The sequence below is a fragment of the Ambystoma mexicanum genome, chromosome 4p (genome assembly GCF_040938575.1).
Source record: "Ambystoma mexicanum isolate Mex_15411 chromosome 4p, UKY_AmexF1_1, whole genome shotgun sequence".
Classification (NCBI taxonomy): domain Eukaryota; kingdom Metazoa; phylum Chordata; class Amphibia; order Caudata; family Ambystomatidae; genus Ambystoma; species Ambystoma mexicanum.
Window position 1 is genome coordinate 55,910,343 of NC_090927.1, and position 19,618 is coordinate 55,929,960.

Consider the following 19,618-nt stretch of genomic DNA (forward strand, 5'->3'; position numbering starts at 1 on the left):
TAAACTGTGTCAGGCATTAACAAAGCAGACCTTATCCAGATGGTTTATTCTAGCTATTTCGGAATGCTACAGGCTAGCAGGCAAAGATCCTCCAGAATGCGTGAGGGCCCATTCCACTAGGGGCATGGCTACTTCTTCTGCTCTGCAAAGAGGTGTTCCTATTAAAAACATTTGTGAGGCAGCTACATGGTCTACAATACACACTTTCACTAAGCATTAATTGCTTGATTCTACCCTAAGTCAGGATGGAAGTTTTGGAAAAGATGTCCTCTACTCTGTTCATGGAAACCATTGATGACACAATTCTTACTCCCTCCACCAAAACAAACACTGCTTTGTGAGTCTATCAAAGATGAGGAATATGTGTGAGGACACAATCCATTCAAAGAACAAGTTACTTACCCCTGGTAACGTTCTTTCGACTGGATGTTCCGCCCACGTATTCCTCATCGCCCTTCCAGCTACCCCTCAGTAGAATTTCCCATGCAATTACAGCTTTCACTCCTTCAGAGCCTAGTACGGTAAAACATGTGTTGATGCAGGTAGTTCTACTTGAGAATGAGACAAAAAAACAGAACTGAAGCCAACGGGTGCTATGTGTGCTATATATGCCTTCAATGACATCATCCTCGAGACGCAGGCCCTCGAGGGACATCGAGTCGACTGCATCGACACACATCGCTCTCTGCTGAAATTATTTTTGCAAAGCTTCTGAAGCTGGATATTGGAGATATCAAAGATGAGGAATACGTGGGAGGGATATCTAGTTGAAAGAATGTTACCAGGGGTAAGTACATGTTCTTCTCGTTCTTGCTTGAACACATGGATCGCTACTTTAAAAAAAAAATATATATATATATATATTGTGCCATAGCCGATCATTGACTTTTCACAATTACAGTAAGACCATCACTTGCCTGCGGTCTGCCTGGGGTTCCCCAGTGTCCTCTGACACTCACGGTGGCTGACGCTACTCGCTCTTGCCTTCTCTGGAGCCGGGAAGCAGACTGCCAATTCGCCAGGCATGTCTCCGCACACACTGGCTTCCCTGCTCTGCTCTGCATGCTGTTGCGTCCCCTCTGGACCTGGCGAGCTCTGCAGATCCAGCTGCACCTAGGCTGGGGCACGGTCAGCTTCTATGTTCCTCTGCTCTACGGTAGCACCTGCTGTCCGCCTTCCAGATTGAAGACTCCCAGTCCTGCAAAGCCCCTCTTGCGGCCCTCTGGGATAGTTGCCGGCGTCTTGACTTCCTGGTCTCGTCCCAACATGGCAGATTCTCTCCTCTCTCTTCTCTCCCCTTTGCATGGTTTTGGGCTCCTCCTTTTATATTCTTAACTATTGTTAACGGGCTGAAGGTGAAATGGGTCAGACTCAATTGTCTGGCCTTGTATAAGCCTGTTAATGGGACTTGCCTGACTTTTAGTACTGGATGGCTCCATACCCCTCTTCTTCGTCCCAGTACTGGAGTGGTGTTTGCAATAGGAAGTGAGAACAAGCCTTAGTTGCTTCTTCCTCTTCTCAGAACTTGGGGGTTACTTACAGGGGAAATGGGATAGGATTGGCAATATCCCATGAAGACTGAAGGAGGGTAGGGTAGGTTGGTGTTAGGAAAGGGGGATACCATGGCTCGCCTTTCAATGTTTTCCTCCTCTTTTTAGAAGTTGGTATAGATTGGGGAAAACTGATGTATTGGAAACTATCATACGAAGCACCCATCTCTCATGGTTGTTTTCCTTTCTAGGTTAGTTTCTGGGATAGGGAGCAGTTAATGCTCACCACTCTTTTGTTCTGGCCCTAGCGCTGTGCAAGCTTGAAGGAGGGAGGATGGAACAAGGTTGACAACAACCCATGAACTTAGAGGGATTTTGGGGTAGGTCGTTCTCTTTCAAAAGTGGATACTGTGTCTTCCCCAGCGGCGCTCTCCCACCCAATCCCCAAAGAATGTTCATTTAGGTGATCCTCCCTCGCTTCTCCATCCACAGGGTTGAGATCCAAAAGTGATGATCCTTCCCTGGCAACCTGAGCATAGGATCCCCCGGGAGTACAGGTGAGAACAACCTCAGGTTTCTCAGACTAACTATTAATCTATTCATGGGGGGGGCACCAAACCCGTACCTGGGTTTGACAGTGACAGAGTAGCAGACCACATGCATAGGGGTAGTGGGCAGACAAGATGTGAACAATCGGTCCAGGGACTATGGGGGACATTAGCATATATACATGTGGTAGCCAGTGAGTGTGCTGAAATTATGTTGTAACTCATGAATTTGTTAGTATTGTTAATTACGGCTTATCAGCCTATGAAAGATGTAACCCTTTGAAGAATCTTCGCAATATGTATCTGTTTGGTTCTACGGGTCCTTCAGAGACCTTTTTGCATGTAATAAAACTGGGTTTACCTTGCAAAGAGGTGTCGTGCTTATTTGGCTTTTCGTTATTTTTACGCCTCAATTTTGGTTACCATTCTTCTTCACAAATTGGGGACCCTGATGTGACCCCAGACTCTCTGTGAAGTCGGGGGCGGGGGGGTGAAAAAAAGTGCATCCTGTGGGGCAGCAGACATCTCCAGCGACCAGTGCCCCATGCACTATTTGAAGCGGTTTGCAGGTGCAGTAATACAGAAGGTCTGCCTGCTCTTTGGTAGTGGGGCACTGCTCCCAGATTGTGTAGGCCGTTGATGGGACCCCGTACTGGAGGTGCTCTGGAGAACGCATAATTGTAAGTGCACCTTTGCAGGAGAAAACAACAAAGGGAAGTGGTAATGTCTGGAGTGAGTTTGTGGGTTGTAAAAGACAACGTAGCAACATATAGTGATTTTTTTTATATATATGGTAGTGGCCAGAGTAATGTCATGGCATATATTGTGAGATAAAAAGGTGACGATACAGAAAAGGGGAACTTCTCTGATTGTGGAGAAGGCAGCGCTGCAGAATAACAATAAGAGCTGAGGTCCAGTATATGAAGGACCTGGGATCCCTCCACTCAGCAAAAGGGAGTGTGAGACGGTAAATGCCCTCATCCCACTAAAGAGATAGAGAAAGGGTCTAAACCATTTGTAATTAAAAAGATTATTTATAGTGCAGGAGTTGATGGAATTATGAGTTCCCACACCACACTTTGTACATTGCTCCCGCTGTACACAGAGAAGATCATGAAATACCACAAGGAGTGGGTTATTGATACGAGAGGAGGGATGTATAAGCCACAGCCCAAAAAGAGAACAAATAATAAAGTCGTCCTGGGCCACATGTACACATATTTAGCTGCGAGATATAAGGGGAAAATTAGAAAAAGTATTTTGGAGTTGTGGCGGATGGTTGACGATTTAGAGGATGTACCCAAGCACCATAGGTGGGGAGAAGTGGCAATACAAGCGCCCTGTGTCAGCGCCGCTCTCGGTGTAGCCCCTGTGTCCTATGATGCACCTACAACCACCATTGCACGACACCCCCACACGGCTGTTACCCCATGCAAATCGCAGAAGCGTATACTAACCCAGAGTATGTGCCCAATGCAGTACCGTGACAGAGAGTGCCCCCAGCTTATCGAAATGTCCTGCTACTCCCAGCAGTAGATAACAACACAAACTCTGTTGGCTATGAAAACGGAGAACCATGCTTGAATGGATTAGGAAACAGCGCTATGACAGACAGATGCGGGGCTTGTGCGAGTAAAGCGAGAAAGGGACGAAGGACCAAGAGCATCAATAGGCACTGACGAATGGAGAGTGGGTGATATTTTATTCAGGATTGATAGCACTGCGATTAGTGATGTACGTGTTGAAAAGGAGGATGAGGGATATAATAATGATAGGTATGGAGAGAGATTCCCACAGGCGGGTAACTTGGATTATGAATCAGATCAGACGTTGATGTAGGAACAGCAGAGGAGGAGGAGGAGTAATAAGGCATGGACAACAAGCAAGGAGATGAGATACTGCCTAGAGTGACACAGAGAGTAGAGAGTTTGTGGGGTCCAAGATTGAGAGCCCGGCCAGGTCATATGACAGTGGTGAAGGGAAAGGGGCGGGGGAAGACACAGTCTAGACATCCTGCACAATGCACACCTTTAGTCTAGGAATATTCAAGCAAATATATCTTATACCTCTTAGAGATTCAAATTTGTCTGAGATACAGACGCAGGGGAGAAAGGACAGCCCTGGCACATAGGCTGTATACACCAATCAAGCTAAGTAACTTCCCAGGATGGAGGAACTCCCGTCCCCTGCACACTATTTTAGGCCTGAAGCAAGATAATTGTATGTGTGTAAATATAAATTATGGTATCAAGTAACATGTATTCTTTTTTTTTTTATCAAAAACTTTATTGGTTTTGAAAACATGCATGTAACATTACAAGTATCCCAACATTACAAAGAAGGGGATGGGAGGAGGGGGGCGGGGGGAGGGGGTAAACAGCTCCAGGGAAGAGGGGAAAGGGAAGGGAAAACAAAGAAAGCAAAGAAAGGGGCTTTAGCTCTCGCTGTCATGAGGTCTGCAGTGAGGAAGCTCGTGAGGCAGTTCGTGCGTTCCAGGCCACCAACCCGGCGTCGCCCACCCGTATGGCACGTTTCACTCGATACATCTCGTCTGGGACTCAGCTATCCTCTTCCCATCTCTGCCATATCTTCTCTGCTTTCTGCGGGCACCCCCTTGCAGCGTACACCCTGCGTTCCGTTATCACGCAAATGTCTACATCTGTAACCCACTGGTCATAGCAGGGTGTTCTCTCGGATCCCCATAACTGCGCAATGTTCCTTCTGAGGACTGCTGTTGCGGTCGACCATAGCAATTTCTCGTAGCGTGTCAGATCGCTTTCGTCGGAGATTCCTAATAGGAGCTGTTTTGGACCCCTTTGCACTGGTTTGCCCATGACTCTGGAAAGCTTGTCGCAGCATTTCCTCCAAAATTGCTGTATTTTGTCACATTCCCATATAATGTGGAAGAAAGTACCCTCTTCCCGTTTACAACGCAAGCAACGCGCGTCCGAGGTTCTGCCCCAACGGAAAAGTGCCACTCTGGCATAGTAGATGCGGTGTAGGATTTTAAGTTGCACTAGCCGAAGTCTCGATGAGATGGCCACTTCCCGGGGATACATCAATGCTTCTGCCCAGTCCTCAGGCTGGAACGAGCCCACGTCGCGCTCCCATCTGGCTTTCAGACTGAGCAGTTCAGGTGTAGCAAAGGATGTGATTACATTGTACATGGTTGAGGTGACTTTGCGCTGTATTCGGTCCTGGACAATATTGCGTTCTATCGGGGTGCACTCCGGAATATCGCTGATTGTTTGACGGTGGACATGCAGTGCGTGTTTCAGTTGGGTGTAGTGGTATTCCTCAGAGGGTGGGAGGGCGAATTCAGAGCATAATGTTTCAAAGGTGACCAGTCTCTCCTCCCTCATAACGTCTCCAATTCTGGCAATACCTCTACTGGCCCATACGGGCCATTTGGGGAGCTTCAACATTTCGGGGAGGAGTCTGTTGTGCCACAGAGGTTGGGCTAGAGTCAGCTTCGCGTCCCAGCCTATGTGGCGATGCGCTTCGGTCCAGATGCATGTGATGCTAGTATCCATATCTAGAGCTGGTCTGCGGCACCGGCTGCGATACAGGAGTTCCAAGGGGGCAGCTCCACTTTGCGAGTTGATCCTTTTGATGTGTGGCAAATTCCTGTCCCCATGGAGCATGTCGTTCACCACCGCCATCTGGCTGGCCCAGTAATAAGTTTGCACTCTGGGCAGTCCAATCCCACCTTCCCAGATGGATCTTTGCAGGGTAGAGAGGGCAATCCGCGGGTGACCCCCGCTCCACAACAGCTTTCTAAGGATACGGTCTATCTTCAGGAATTCCTGATGTGGGATGTGTAGTGGAGCGTTTTGCAGAATGTACAGAAACTTTGGGAGTGCAATCATCTTGAATAGGGCTGCTCTGCCCATCAGTGTTAGTGGCAGGGCAGACCAGTGGCGAGTGTCCTCCGCAAACCTTGTGACAACCGGGTGTAGGTTCAGCAATGTATAGTCCATCAGGTTCTTCGTGATGATGACCCCCAGGTATTTAAACTGCTCTGTCACGACTTGGTAGGGGCAGTCCGCGGGGCTAGCAGCTGCTACGTTGCCTATGGGAAATAGGGTGGATTTTGACCAGTTTACTCGTAATCCACTGAAGTCTCCGTACTCCTTCAACATCTGTGTGACGCGGTGGCAGGAGTTGCACGGGTCTTTCAGATATATAAGCAGATCATCCGCGTAGAGAGACACTCTGTCCTCCCATGTCTCCGACCAGCGGAACCCTTCCCAGAGCCGTGTATCACGTAGGAGGATAGCCAGGGGTTCTATGGCTATTGCGAAGATCATTGCGGACAGGGGGCAACCCTGTCTGGTGCCTCTGCCCAGGCCAAACGGCTCTGATTGCCAACCGTTAACCTTAGTCCTGGCCATCGGCCCGCTGTACAGCAAAAGCACCCAGCTCATAAAGTTTTCTCCAAACCCCATGCGTCTCATTATGTCCCAGATGGCCTCCCATCTCACTGAATCGAAGGCCTTCTCAAAGTCGATTGCCAGCAAGGCCAGCGGCCCTTGAATGCTGTCGGATTTTTCCAGTGCCGCATGTAGTCTGTGAAGGTTCATACGCGTCGATCTCTGGGGCATGAACCCGCATTGGTCTGGATGGATCAGCGCGGGTATCACCTGCTGCAAACGGTCTGCCAGCAGCTTAGCTAGAATTTTCGTTTCGCTGTTTATGAGCGAGATGGGCCGGTACGAATTGCAATTGTCAGGGGGCTTGTCCGGTTTGGGCAATACGATTATCGTGGCTTCTCTCAGGTCTGGGGATAGAATGCCCCGTTCTTTTGCATGCTGGTACATTCTCAGTAGTTGTGGGGCAATTACATTGGTCCCCACCTTCCGCCACAGTTCGATCGGGAAGCCATTTGGGCCTGGGGATTTGCCAGATTGGAGGGCAGACATCGCCCCTGCCACTTCCTCTTCCGTTATATCCCTGTCCAATAGTTCTTGTTGGGTCTCGTCCAGAGTGGGGAGGTTGATTTCATCTATTATTGACGTGTTCATGCGGGTTGCGGGCTCTTTATAGAGATCAGCGTAGTAGTCTGCGAAACCTTGTGAAATGTCCTGATCCGCTACTAGTGGCCCTGCGCTCCCCCCCTGTAGCTGATGCACATGTCTGCTTCCCTGCTCCTTACGCTCCAGCCACGCTAGCAATTTGCCAGCTTTATCGCCTGTTTCATAAACACGCGCCCTCATTGCCATGTGTGCTTGTTTGGCGTTATCAAGTGCTGTGTTCTGGAGCAGCTTCTGTGCTCGGATTAAGGCCCGGTTCGTCTCAGGCGTGTCCTGGGCAATATGGGCTTCCTCTGCCAGTTTAACTTGTTGTTCTGCCTCATGTATTTTAAGGAGGTGTTGCTTCTTATGTGCGGATGTCCATGAGATGAGTTCCCCCCTTAGAACTGCCTTATATGCCTCCCACAGTGACCCAGGGTCCGCTGCAGACTCCGTGTTTAGCTCAAAATACGTTTCGGTCGCCTCTTGGAGTTTTTCTATCAGGTCTGGGTTACCCAAGTAATAATTATTCAGGCGCCAACTTGGCGGGGGGGTCGGTCTAGAGATCGTGATTTTCAGCACCACTGGGGAGTGGTCAGAGATACCCCTAGGTAATAGGTATGCTTCTTGTGCTCTATATAGGTCAGTTGAAGGGATGAGGAAGTAATCCAGTCTGGAGAGCGAGGCGTGCGCCCCAGAATGGAAGGAATATTCCCTGGAGTCGGGGTGGAGCTCTCTCCACACGTCACACAAGCCTAGGGCGTTCGTGAACGTGGCAAGTTTGGTGCGTGCCTCGGGGTTTCTATTGCGCAGGTGTGAGCGGTCTAGGGTTGGGTCCATGACTTCATTAAAGTCCCCTCCAATTATCGTGATGTCAGAGTTATCTTCCGTACTTATGGGGGAAATGTCGGTGAGTAATGGCGTTAGCAAAGTTGGTGGTGCGTAGACAACAAGCAGTGTGATGGAGTTTCCCCAGAGTGTGCCTGTCGCGTGTATGTACCTGCCTCCGGTGTCCTGAGACACCGTGTTCAAATGGAAGGGGAGGTTTTTATGTATCAGAATCAGGACACCACGTGAACCCATTGTGAAGCCCGCATGGAGTGCGAGCCTGTAGTTTGTGCGTTTAAAGAAGGAACATTCTGTGCCTGCAAGGTGTGTTTCTACCAGAAAAACTATATCTGGGGCGTGCCTTTTCAAGTATTGCCCTACCAATCGGCGTTTGATTGCATTGCCGAGCCCGTTGACATTCCAGGTCATGAAGTTAAGTGACCTGGCCTTGCCAGTCCTGATGCTACTGGGGGCCATAACTATTTGTGGACGAGAAAGTATGTGCTACTGGCGGCGGCGCCTGGCGCCGGGTTTCTGTGTGTTTCTTTAATGCTGCCTCTATCTTGGATTTTAGTGTATACCCTGCTTGTCTGGCCCCTTTCATAACTAAACATAACAAACCCATAACTACCCACCCTATACTCCTCCCAACTAGAAGCATCTGTAGCCCGAACATGAGAAACCAAGTTGTCAACCGGACAACTCACATGAAACAAACTGACTTAGAGGTACAGGTGTCTACCTGTAACGCAAGTGCGGCTTAACTTTAAGCTCTAAGCGAAACTCCAAGAGAGGACCCACCCAGGGGGCTCTCCTTCTTGTGCCGTATGTTGGTGTTCACCTGGTGGGACGTCTCCCGTGGCTAAGGTCGGGAGTATGGTTTGATTACGCCTGTATGCAGCGCTAGGGCACTCTTTCACACCGCTACTGGGTTGAGCATTTTCAGTGTGCGTCCTGCTCCGCTAGTCGCTCCGGAGCCTCCTGTTCCCCACGTTCCGGGGCTCTCCTTGGGGAGACTTGTTGTGACCCGGGTCGAACCCTGCCTCTATGCCTTTGTGCCCTCGTGGACCAATCCCCTTCAATATGAGCCTCGGCCCATCTCCAGGCTTCCTGTGGGTCTGTAAAGTGCACCGTCGTCCCCTTGTGGTGAATCTTTAGTTGGGCCGGAAAGAGAAGGCCGTATTTCACCTTTAACTGCGCCAGCTGTCTTTTGAGAGGCTCGAAGGATTGCCTTGCACGTTGCACCTCACGGGTGTAGTCTGGGAAAAAGGCTATTCGCGACCCATTGTGTGTGATCGACCCTTGGGAGCGAGACATTTGCAGGAGCGCATCTCTGTCACGATAGTTCAGCAGTCTGGCGATTATTGTTCGGGGCGGAGCGCCCGGTACCGGTCTGCCCGAGGGCATTCTGTGTGCCCTCTCTACGGAGAAAAACTTCGAGAAAGGGTAGGGTTCGAAGATGTCAGCGAGCCATTGTTCTAGAAACAGTTCCATGCACTGCCCTTCCTCCCCCTCCGGGAGGCCCAGGATGCGAACATTATTGCGGCGAGACCTTCCCTCTCCCTCATCGACTTTGGCCTCTAGGGTCTTCAGGCGGGCCAGTGCCTGGGTCATCTGCCTGTTAATCCCAGTGACGTTATCCTCTACTGCGGAGATACGGTGTTCGGCCTCGCTCGTTCTGGAGGTTAACTTTTGTAGGTCGTGCCGCAGGAAGGAGACATCTGCAGCGATGCTATCCATCTTGATCTCCATGGAGGAGCGTGAGCTAGCGATAGCCGCCATGATGTCCCGCAAGGAGAGAGGTTCATCCTCTGGTTGAGGGGTCGCTCGTGTTGTTGACGCTGCGGGAGCCGGGGCCGTGGCTACCGCAAACTGATCCATACTGCTTTGAGTGGATGTTTTTCTCTGCCTGTCCTTCCCCATCGTGCCGTGCGTCGAAGGTCACGGTGGTGGAAATCCGCGTCTTCCACTAGGCCCAACGGCAGCAGCAAAATTCCGGCGGGGCGGGGCGCCGGCGTTTCTCCCTGGTGGTTCCACCCCAGCTATGCCCTGCGCCGTGACTCGGAGTAGTCCCCGGAGTCCACTGGGACCCCTCTCCTTTGTTGGCTTGTGAGACCCTCTTGCGTTCCCCGCGTCATGCGTTCCCCGGGATCGTTGGGGTGGCTGGGGTGGGATGCTCCCACTTACTTGCTTGCTGCTCTAGGGGGCGCTTCTGATGCAGGCACACTCTTCTTGCCCAGGGTCCTCTCCGCACGGGTCCACGGCAAGAAGCCTCTGGGCGGGGAAAGACAGTTCGTCCGCCCGGCCCGTCACCGGGCACCGTAGGCCGTCCTGGACCAGGGCCGCCAATCGTCCGCAATGACCACTCCCCCAAAGTTCGCGGGTCCGCAGCCACACAAACACCGGCTGCCTACCCAGTCAGAGGCGCCCGATATGCTGGGGTGCCTGTGTGTAGGAGTTCAGCCAGGAAGTGCCTGCTCACCTCTGCTACGGAGGGGGGGGGGGGAAACCCGGTCAATCTGCACGGGGACCGGCCCACTCCGTCCTCGTGCGCCCTGGCCCCGTGGGTCTTCCTCGCCGGCGCGCGCGGACAGCGCCGCTCCTTTCATCCACCTCCGCCCGCACCACTGGGGGCCGCACCGTGGTCTGCGGGTATAAGGCCGAGAGTCCCAACCCGACCTCCGTCAGGCGAGCACCTTTTCTGCTCACTGGGGCGCTACAGGGTCCCTTCGCTCTCGGGGACAGCTCGAGCGGGCTCACAACACTCCTTTTCCTTGCGATCGGGCGTCGGGTCGCAACGCGGCGCACTGCTCCGGCCGAGGCAGCCGAGGGGTCCACCCCCTCCAGGAGGTTCGGTCTAACACAGGGATCGGACCGCAGCGGCCATTTTGGATTCGGCAACTCGCGCCCAGCGCGCCGCAACTTCTTTGCTTTTTTCCTTCACCCAGAGCAGGATTCTCGGGGTGAAAATGCACACGGAGCTTCTTCCAGCATTCATGCGGCTAATCTTGAAGTTGCAAGTCGTATCGTCCCACCAAACAGGATAATTTCCTCAGGATGTTGTCGGCGGCAAGAGGAGCTCACGGAGCTCACGTCCTCTGCGCTTGCATGCTGGCCACGCCCCCCGTAACATGTATTCTTAATACGAAAATGTTCAAAGGAAAATTATACAATAATTCACAAATATGTGTTGTACAGAAGATACATTTAATATAACCAAAGACGCAACACGTGTCTCTTCATCAGGGGTGAATTTTAATAAAGTTATCTAGAAATAATTCAAAAAGATTCATCAGAAAATGTTCATGTCTCATTGTCAAGCTTCAAACACAATGGGCCTCATTACGACCCTGGCGGAGTGGGTTTACGCCAGCGTTATTCGCGGCGGACCCGTCCGCCCTACTACGAGTTCCCGTAGCGCCATGGAGCGTTTTCCGCCTGGTTTTTCCGGGCGGAGAAATCCATGGCGCTACGGGACCTTGTTGTTAATTACGCCACCGTATTTTACGGTGGCGTAATTAACGCCTTCCCCACTCCCATTATACCCTTTGGGGCAAAAATGGGAATGGGGAAGGGTAAAATGGGGGATGGGGATTTACTGCCCCGCCAAGGTCGGAATGGGGCGGAAAATCCGCCAACCCCCATGGCGCTATCGGCAGCTTTCCGCCGTGCTCCATGGTGCATTTTGCACCGCGATTTCCGCCAGGGTCGTAATGAGGCCCAATATGATCTATTCAATATTCAATAGTCATAAATCTGAAAAGTGTACCTTGTCAATTCCAGAGTGTTCAAATGAAACATTATATGTACATATAGTGCGGATGCTGATCCTAATGAAAATTAAGGAATAATAAGAAATACTGGCATGTTGCAACCAAATATAGGGCCTCATTACACGGAAGGTGTTAAGGGTTAACGGTCACCGGTAAGGGTACCGGTGACCGTTAACCCTTACCGCCTTACTACGAGGTCCCTTTTCGGGACCCGACCTTAACGGCTGGTGTAGATCAGCCATTAAAGTTGGGACCCGCAAAGGGACCTTGGTGCTAATTACGGTACCGCAATTTGCGGTACCGTAATTAGCTCCTTCCCCATTCCCATTATGCCCTATGGGGCAAAAATGGGAATGGGGAAGGGCCATGGAGAAAGGGGGAATTACCGCCCCGCCAACCTTGGAATGGGGTGGTAATTCCCCTTTCCTCCATGGTGGTACCGGTATGGTACCGGCGGCAACCATGGTTTACCGCCTACCGTGTAATGAGGCCCATAGTATTTACAGAAATAAGAGTCATGTAGAGGTGTCTCACCTCAATCTCTTGTGGCTGGATAACCCTGTGAGCATATCACGTGTGTGCCAGTTACTTGGCCTGTGGAGACAGATAACCAAGTAAGAGGCTGCGCTCTAGAAAGTATATAACTCTGTATGTGAGAAGTAACACAGTATTAACTCACCTCTCTTGAGGCTGATACTGCGCCCAAATGGCAGCAAGTGATATGTTAGAAGCCAACCAGTCAAAACAGGTTCCCCTTCTATTCTTTAAAATCTGTGAATAGAAGCCATATAAATATCGCTGTGGTCTTGCACATTCATCCCATCTGTCAAAAAAATATATTGCATGGATAAAAGGTCCACTCACCCCAGCAAGGTCAAGTAGTGGATAGTATTTTTAGATTTATTCGGGTTCTAGTCTATCCATCCTTATCCCATGAGGAACCTAGTAGCTATCAAAAAATTTGTGCTGGATTTAATTATAGAGTCCTGTACTAACAATTGAATGAAAATGATCCTCAAATGCTTGTACTCACACTGCTTTACAATCAGTAATAGAAACATCCTTTTCTGTGGCGTGTTTCCATTCACAGAAGACTTACCCATCAAGGTAGGTAACAAGGAGGTGTTGGCTCTGTTATCGTTTTTGACCGCCAAACCAGTGAACTTGCTAGGCAGTGATCTGTTAAGCAAGTTGAACATGAGAATCTCATTCTCAGAGGAAGGTGTAGGGTACTCCACGCCATTAATTTGTTATGCTAGGGTCGTGGCGATAACACAAGCTCTGTACAGTGATGGTGCCAACAGGGGAATACCGTTGCACCCAGATTGGTTAATGTATGGAGCGACCATGGTGTTAAGTTGGGTGCCATGTATCAGAAACAAGCCATGGAGGGTACCGTCAGAGTTTCTGTTTAGGCCAGCAGTGCCCCAATATCACGCTCCGGGGTGCCCATCACTGCACTAGATTTACAGGGGGTGTTGATTGCTGATTATAAGATTGTGCTTATAGGGACCAATGAAGAGGGAGATGAGCAGCACATCATGTTATGCATTGACCCAGCTCAACCACTGAGTGCGGTGTCAGATAGGCAGTTGTTTGAGGATGCAGACAATGATGGTGAAATGATACTGGAGGTATGTATCCCATGTCAGATAATGATTGAGCATAGGAATGTTCCTGGTTGAATGCCTACTGCTAAATGCATGCCTGCACATTTACAGGAGAACTTGTTACAGGGCCCAAGCACTTATGGACAGACAACCCCCACAACCCCCACGATGTACGGCTCTAGAAGAGCATAGAAGCAGTACATATCAAGTTGAAGCGAGGTGCAGTGTTACCTAGAGTGTATCAGTATCCACTGTCAAGAGAGGCAGATGAGGGAATACACAAGAGGATTGTGGCCTTGCGGCAACAGGGCATTATAGTACTGAAAGCCGACGTAAAAACTTACAATGGGTAGATCCTCCCTGGAAGAACTGAGAGCATGGTGAACACTCACTGTGAAGAACAGCAGGGGAAGACCAGGATGCAGCCAGAGAACAAGGTCGGTTGGAGAGAGCACACGCAGCGTGTTACTGATAGGACCATGCAGTCCAACGCCAAAGGGGTACAGGAGTCGGTGAGCCGCTGTGGCAAGCTAAGAAGAGCCCCAGAGAGGCAGCGAGCAAAGAAAGAAACGGTGGATGCCCCCAATTAACTGGAGGGCTGCAGCCAAAACCCTAAAGGTATTTGGGTGGCTGAGTCTATGGTTGGAGGTATCCAGAGGGTACGAGGAACCCTAAGGTCAACAGCACAAAAAAAGTGGGGAAAAGAGGATACCCCAATGGGACATTAAGAGAAGCACAAGCAAAGCAATATTATAAAGAGTAGGGTCTGGGACCCTTACCTGAATAGGACATATCGCCTAACCAGGATACCCAATCGTCCTTTTGGCAGTGCATGGAGAAAATATGACCCATGGCGGTCAATTGAAAGGGGAGACGGCAAAGCAAACTGTGAGAATAAGATAAATGAAAATAGTACTTGGCAGGAGAGTAAACCAAGTCTGTATGTGAGATTAAGAGAACGTGAAGAGAACTGTGAGAACCATACATATGTAGACAGTACTTGGCAGGAGAGTAAACCAAGCCTGTTTGTGAGGGGTCAAGAGACTGTGAAGAGAACTTTCAGAGTGATACATATGAACACAGTGCTTGGCAGGCGTGTAAACCACGTCTGTGTGGGAGCCTAAGAGACCTGAGAGAAAGGAGAACCAGGTCTGCCAACCAGGGTTAGGAACCCTCCACGGTTTGGGAAAGCATCCAAACTCCTTTTCTTCATCACAGTGCCTGGTAGAAGGGAACCAGGTCTGCCAACTAGGCTCACCTTTTGAGGAAGCCGCATAAAGAATGGTTGGGGAAAAGGAGACATTTCCCCCACCAAATGTTGAACTGTGTTACAAGCCTAAGGACGCTGGGGAAGGGAGCCGGTCCACGCATCAGTTGACAGACTCTAGCAGAAACCAGAGGGAGGCTGTGGAATGGAGAGTTTCTGAGAGGTGCCTTGCCAAGTGCCTGACAAGAAGCCTGCAAGAAGCTCTGCGAGTTTTTGTTTCAACTGGGGAGCTGCCACGTTCAAATCGCGTCATTTGTGGATTCTTTCTTCCCATGAAAATCGCAGACTTTGGACTGGGCCATTGTTGGCTCCGCTCCCTTTCTGGGGCAGCAGCAGCAGCAGCAGTATAAAACATCCGGACACGCACCTCTGTGTGCGCACGCCTGATAAGTGCCTTGCCAAGTGCCTGACAAGAAGCCTGTTTGCCTGTTCGCCGCATTTGCCGGCGGGCCGGCAGGGGGTTCCTTTCTCACACTTTTAGTAAAATATTAATTCCCTCTGTTTATCGTTTTGTTTGAAAAATCTACTCTAGAGGTGGTTGGGAGTGTGCATAGAACGATGACAACTAAATACAAGCATAATCGTACAGGACCCAAAACAAGGAAGGAATCTCAAAATGGCACATGCCCGATTGAGGAACAAATCCCCTTTCCACTGGTGTTTACTCCAGGTAGAGGAGTGATGAAAATGGCGCAGGATTTACCACTACCCCTTTCCCCCCTGACTCCAACGGACACAGTCATATTGGCAGCAATTGAGAGTGAAAACTCAATACTGCTGATTGAGTCTGGTGTCACTGACTATAGTCCCAAAGCTCGAGAAAAGGTTCCTTCACTTGTGTCAGTGGGAAAAGGAAGAGACGAAGTACCGGGATCGGCATTTCCACCTAGCTCCAGTCCTCAGTCCGTGGACAGACCTGACAGCTCCCTCCTGGCTCTATCACAATATCCTTTGTGTCAGTAGGGAGTGTGGGGTATATCCTCAGCCCAGAGTGAAGTAAAAGGACCCGGACAGGAGATGGGGTGGGGGGCAGTTGAATCACTACAAGGATAAATCTTGGCTGAACTCAAAAGGCACACAGTTCTACTAGAAAAATTGATTTTGACTAGACAAATTAAGAGGGGTACAGATTGGCAGACTCAAACCATAAGTGGACTTTGGGTGAGGTGGGGAATGTGCCAACGGAATTCAACAAAAAGTCAGCAAGAGTCTTAACTCTGACTTTAGGGGAAGGAAGACAAGAGTTTAAGGACTCACTCACCGACATAAGCTCTCGGGGTAAAGTAGTGAGTTCTGTGTGTCCCCCGCTTCTTAAAACTAAAGAATCAAATATAAAGAAAAATAAAAACAACAAACACCTAACAGGCAAAGGACAATATAAGCTACTAGGAATACATGGCGTAATTTTATTAAAGAGGACATGGTAAATTTCGAAAGTGACTCGTTCCTCGACACATCAGGAGAGGAGGCGTCTCTTTGTAGTCGTGAAGGGAGTACCTTGGCTACAGACACTATGTCGGAATCTATGAAACATTTAAATAAAAAACAAAAACAGAAGGGTTCTAACAAAGGGCAGACTTTTGAAAGGCTCAAGAGTGGTATTAAGGGGGATCTATACAACTTCTTTTTGAAAAAAATATTAAATGAGACATCAGAGAAATTGGTGGATATCTCCGCTTCGACAGTGCCTCTTTTGGAAAAAAAAGGCTTAGGGGTACAGGCTAATGGTTCAGGCAAGGAAACAGTCAACATTGTATCTAAAGGAAATGGTCCAAATAAGACTGATGTTATTACAATAGTCACTCCCATGAAGTTTGTGAATTTGTCTGATAGAACAATACATGGGGATGAACGGCAGTCTGGCTCTCAGTTTGAAGTTTATGGGATCACAGGAAGTTCTCCCAAGCACTCCATGACTACCATGGTTCGGGGTGTTACAGCTACCACAGTGGTAACGGAGAAGGGACCTTCTAATTTGAACACACATGGATTAACTAGTTGTATATAAATACCTGAGAAAAGACTGAGAGATTATCCCGATATAGAGGGCTTGAAAAAGAAAGTGGTGAGGCAATTGATGGTGGAACAAAGTGAAATAACAAAACCCGCAATAGCACAAACTATCATCACAGACACCTTAATGGCTGGAATAAACACTAATGATAGTAAACACACATTAGTGGAGAAGCAAATTAGGCTTGTCGACCGAACAATCCCTTTTGCTCCAGGTAATTCTGGAACTGAGAGCTCTAAGGTCAGCAATCAAGATGTTTCATATTTAGTAAATGTGGCAAACAATGGAGAAGGGAGTACAAAATAAATTCCATCAAGTTTGTCCTGGAATGAACCAAATGAAGACATTTGTGCCAATAGTAATAGTCAACATATCTGGAATCAGCCAGTTAGTACGAGACATCTAAATTACTTCCACTCAAATAACAACCAGGATGAACAAGAGAGGAGACACATATTACATAAAAAAGCACAGACTAGTGATTTGAAAAATGTACACTGGAGACAGCCTGCTTTTCTAGAACTTTCTAGTGTGATGTTGTATTTCCTGTTTGATCATGGAGGGCCTGAGTCTTTAAATAGGCCTCAAATTTTAGGTATGCAAATTATATTTCCACATTGAGACTGCTGTCCTCAGCTGACATAAAGCTGGTTGATTATATACACCCTGAACGGTATGATCATGTAAGGTTGGTACTTAATACCACTTCAGTGTATGAGGCGCTTCTACAACAATCCTAGGCATTTAACAAACTGGGCTTTGATATTCTGTCATTCTCCCCAGGCTCTCTGGAAGAGCAAAACGGTAACATTGCACAAGGGAGAAGGAAAACAAGCCCAGTGAGCACTATGCCTATAGTCTCAAATAACTTTCAGGGGAAGGAGGAGGATGACGCTAGCTGGCGCTGGCTAGCCCTCACACTTACGAGACTCTATCCACCAGCTAAAGGATCTAAAGGCGGAATTTTAGTAAATGTGAATTTTCAATTCTTTCTTGGAATGTGAGGGGTCATGATCATCTGGTAAATTCTGTTGATCTTTGTTCTCAGTTTTCAAAATACTCACTGTAATGTTTCCAGGAGACCTGGATGACAACCTCATATTCATTGGATGGATTTGATTGTTACTATGAGTTAGCCGAGCAAGGTCCTGTTGGACAGCCGGCAGGTGGTCTATTGACGGCTGCAAGGCTGGACAAGAATGTCATCATAACTAAATACATTAACATTGTTGAAGGCATTCTGGCTCTCAAACTGGACGTCAAAACTGTGATCTGTATTGTTCATATACTGTTGATAAATGTATACTGGTCACCAAAGAATAACCTGGCGTTGGTTCTGGGTATTGTGAATAATTTATTGTGGACGAAAGGTCAGACTGTATAGGTCTACAAGTTGTAGTGGTGGGTGATCTAAATGTTCATTTGGAAACTCTGTCTGTGTGTCCTTTGTCCAGAATGAAAGACACTACTTTGAGTAAAGATAAGGCATTAGGTCATAAGCCTCCAAATTTAGTAGTTAGTTTAAAAGGTGGAAAGAAGACGGAACAGAAGGAACAATGGAGTACATTTTTTCAAAGTTGGGGTCTATTGTCTGCTAGAGAAACTGAAGGTACTTGCCATAATATTCCAACCTGGACAAATGGGCCTAAGTCATCTGTAATAGATTATATATTCATGTCCAAACATTTTTCTGATCTCACTCGATCATTCAGAATAGTGTTATCTTGTCTGAGTGATCATAGCAGGTTTGAACTAGTTTGGGATTTGCGTGAGAAGCGAGAAATGAATTATTGTATGACAACTAAGGTTTATGTTAACCAGGCAAAAACGAGGCTCAGCTGACACCCTGGGAACATAAGGAAGCTAAATGTACTGTTTGAAAAAGACATTGAAAAAACGACAATAGCTGAAAAATGCGCCCTGTTCACACATAAAGATTTTGGATTATATACTAATAGTCTAATTGAAGCTGTAGCCAGTAAAATCTCTGTTAGAGGTCAACGTGAAGTTAAGCACAGACATGGGTATGACAACCTTGTAAAAGAAAAGAAAAAGTGAATGTAAAAGGCTGGTCAGACAGCTGAAATATTCTGGCTTAAATATCCTGGTAATTAGAGAAGAGATCAGGAAAATCAAGTCAAAGCGTAGAAATTGGATGTAAAATCATAAGCTAACTCTATTACAGGAAGAGAATGAGAAAATGTTGGCTGTGCTGGAAAATGGCTCCAGTAGAAGTTTCTGGGTATTCATAAATAGTTCGGAAACCAGTAATTACATATCCCAGACTAATCCTATAGCAGCACAAGGCTGGCTTGGTTATGTTGGAACAATATATGTGCAAAATACTAAACCTAAAACGTGGGACCATGTTAAGAAAATACTCTGGATACTAAATTCATGGTTGAAGAAATAGAAGCACAGATAAAGAGTGCAAGTTCTTCACGGGCTGCAGGACCTAGCAACTTATCTAACGCTTTGTTGAAAGGGGACAGTGCGTTATGGGCTAGGGCTTTAGCATTTTTATTTGATGACATTGTAACAACTAAAATAATTCCCCTATCTTGGCATTTCTCTTATATTATCCCTATTCACAAAAAGGGCGACAAAAAGTTACCTCAAAACTATCGCCCTATAGCGATTTTGGACACTGAATCCAAAATCTTTGCGGGACTCATTTTAAAATAAATTAATGAATGGTGTGTCATTAATAACATACTATTGCCGCAGCAGTTTGGCTTTAGGAGGCAAACAGGAACAGATGCCGGGGGTTTGGCATTGACTGTCCTACAGCGAAAGGCATGGAGAGCTGGGTCGCAGCCGCCTTATATGGTGGCGATCGACCTCTCCATGGCTTTTGATTTAGTTGATCGGGATTCCCTTTGGCAAAAGTTGCTAACCTTGGGGATGCCGGGAAACTTACTATCTATATTAATACACCTGCATGAAGAGTCGCAGGTGCAAGTATGTTTGAACAATGAGGGCTTGCTGACATCCCCTATAAAAATGGCCTGAGACAGCGGTGCATATTTGCACTGACACTTTTTAATCTTCACGTGTCTGATGCTGGTAACTGTTT

At 48.1% G+C, this 19,618-nt stretch overlaps 1 protein-coding gene across 1 annotated transcript in view; it reads left to right on the plus strand.

The window, feature by feature from the left end:
• The window catches only part of LOC138452738 (vomeronasal type-2 receptor 26-like), a 433,093-nt gene that overhangs the window by 201,612 nt on the left and 211,863 nt on the right, over positions 1-19,618 (plus strand). Inside the window, exon 6 of the mRNA XM_069605086.1 lies at positions 12,745-12,758. Coding sequence (XP_069461187.1) covers positions 12,745-12,758 — 14 coding nt within the window. The remainder of the gene's footprint in view (positions 1-12,744; positions 12,759-19,618) is intronic.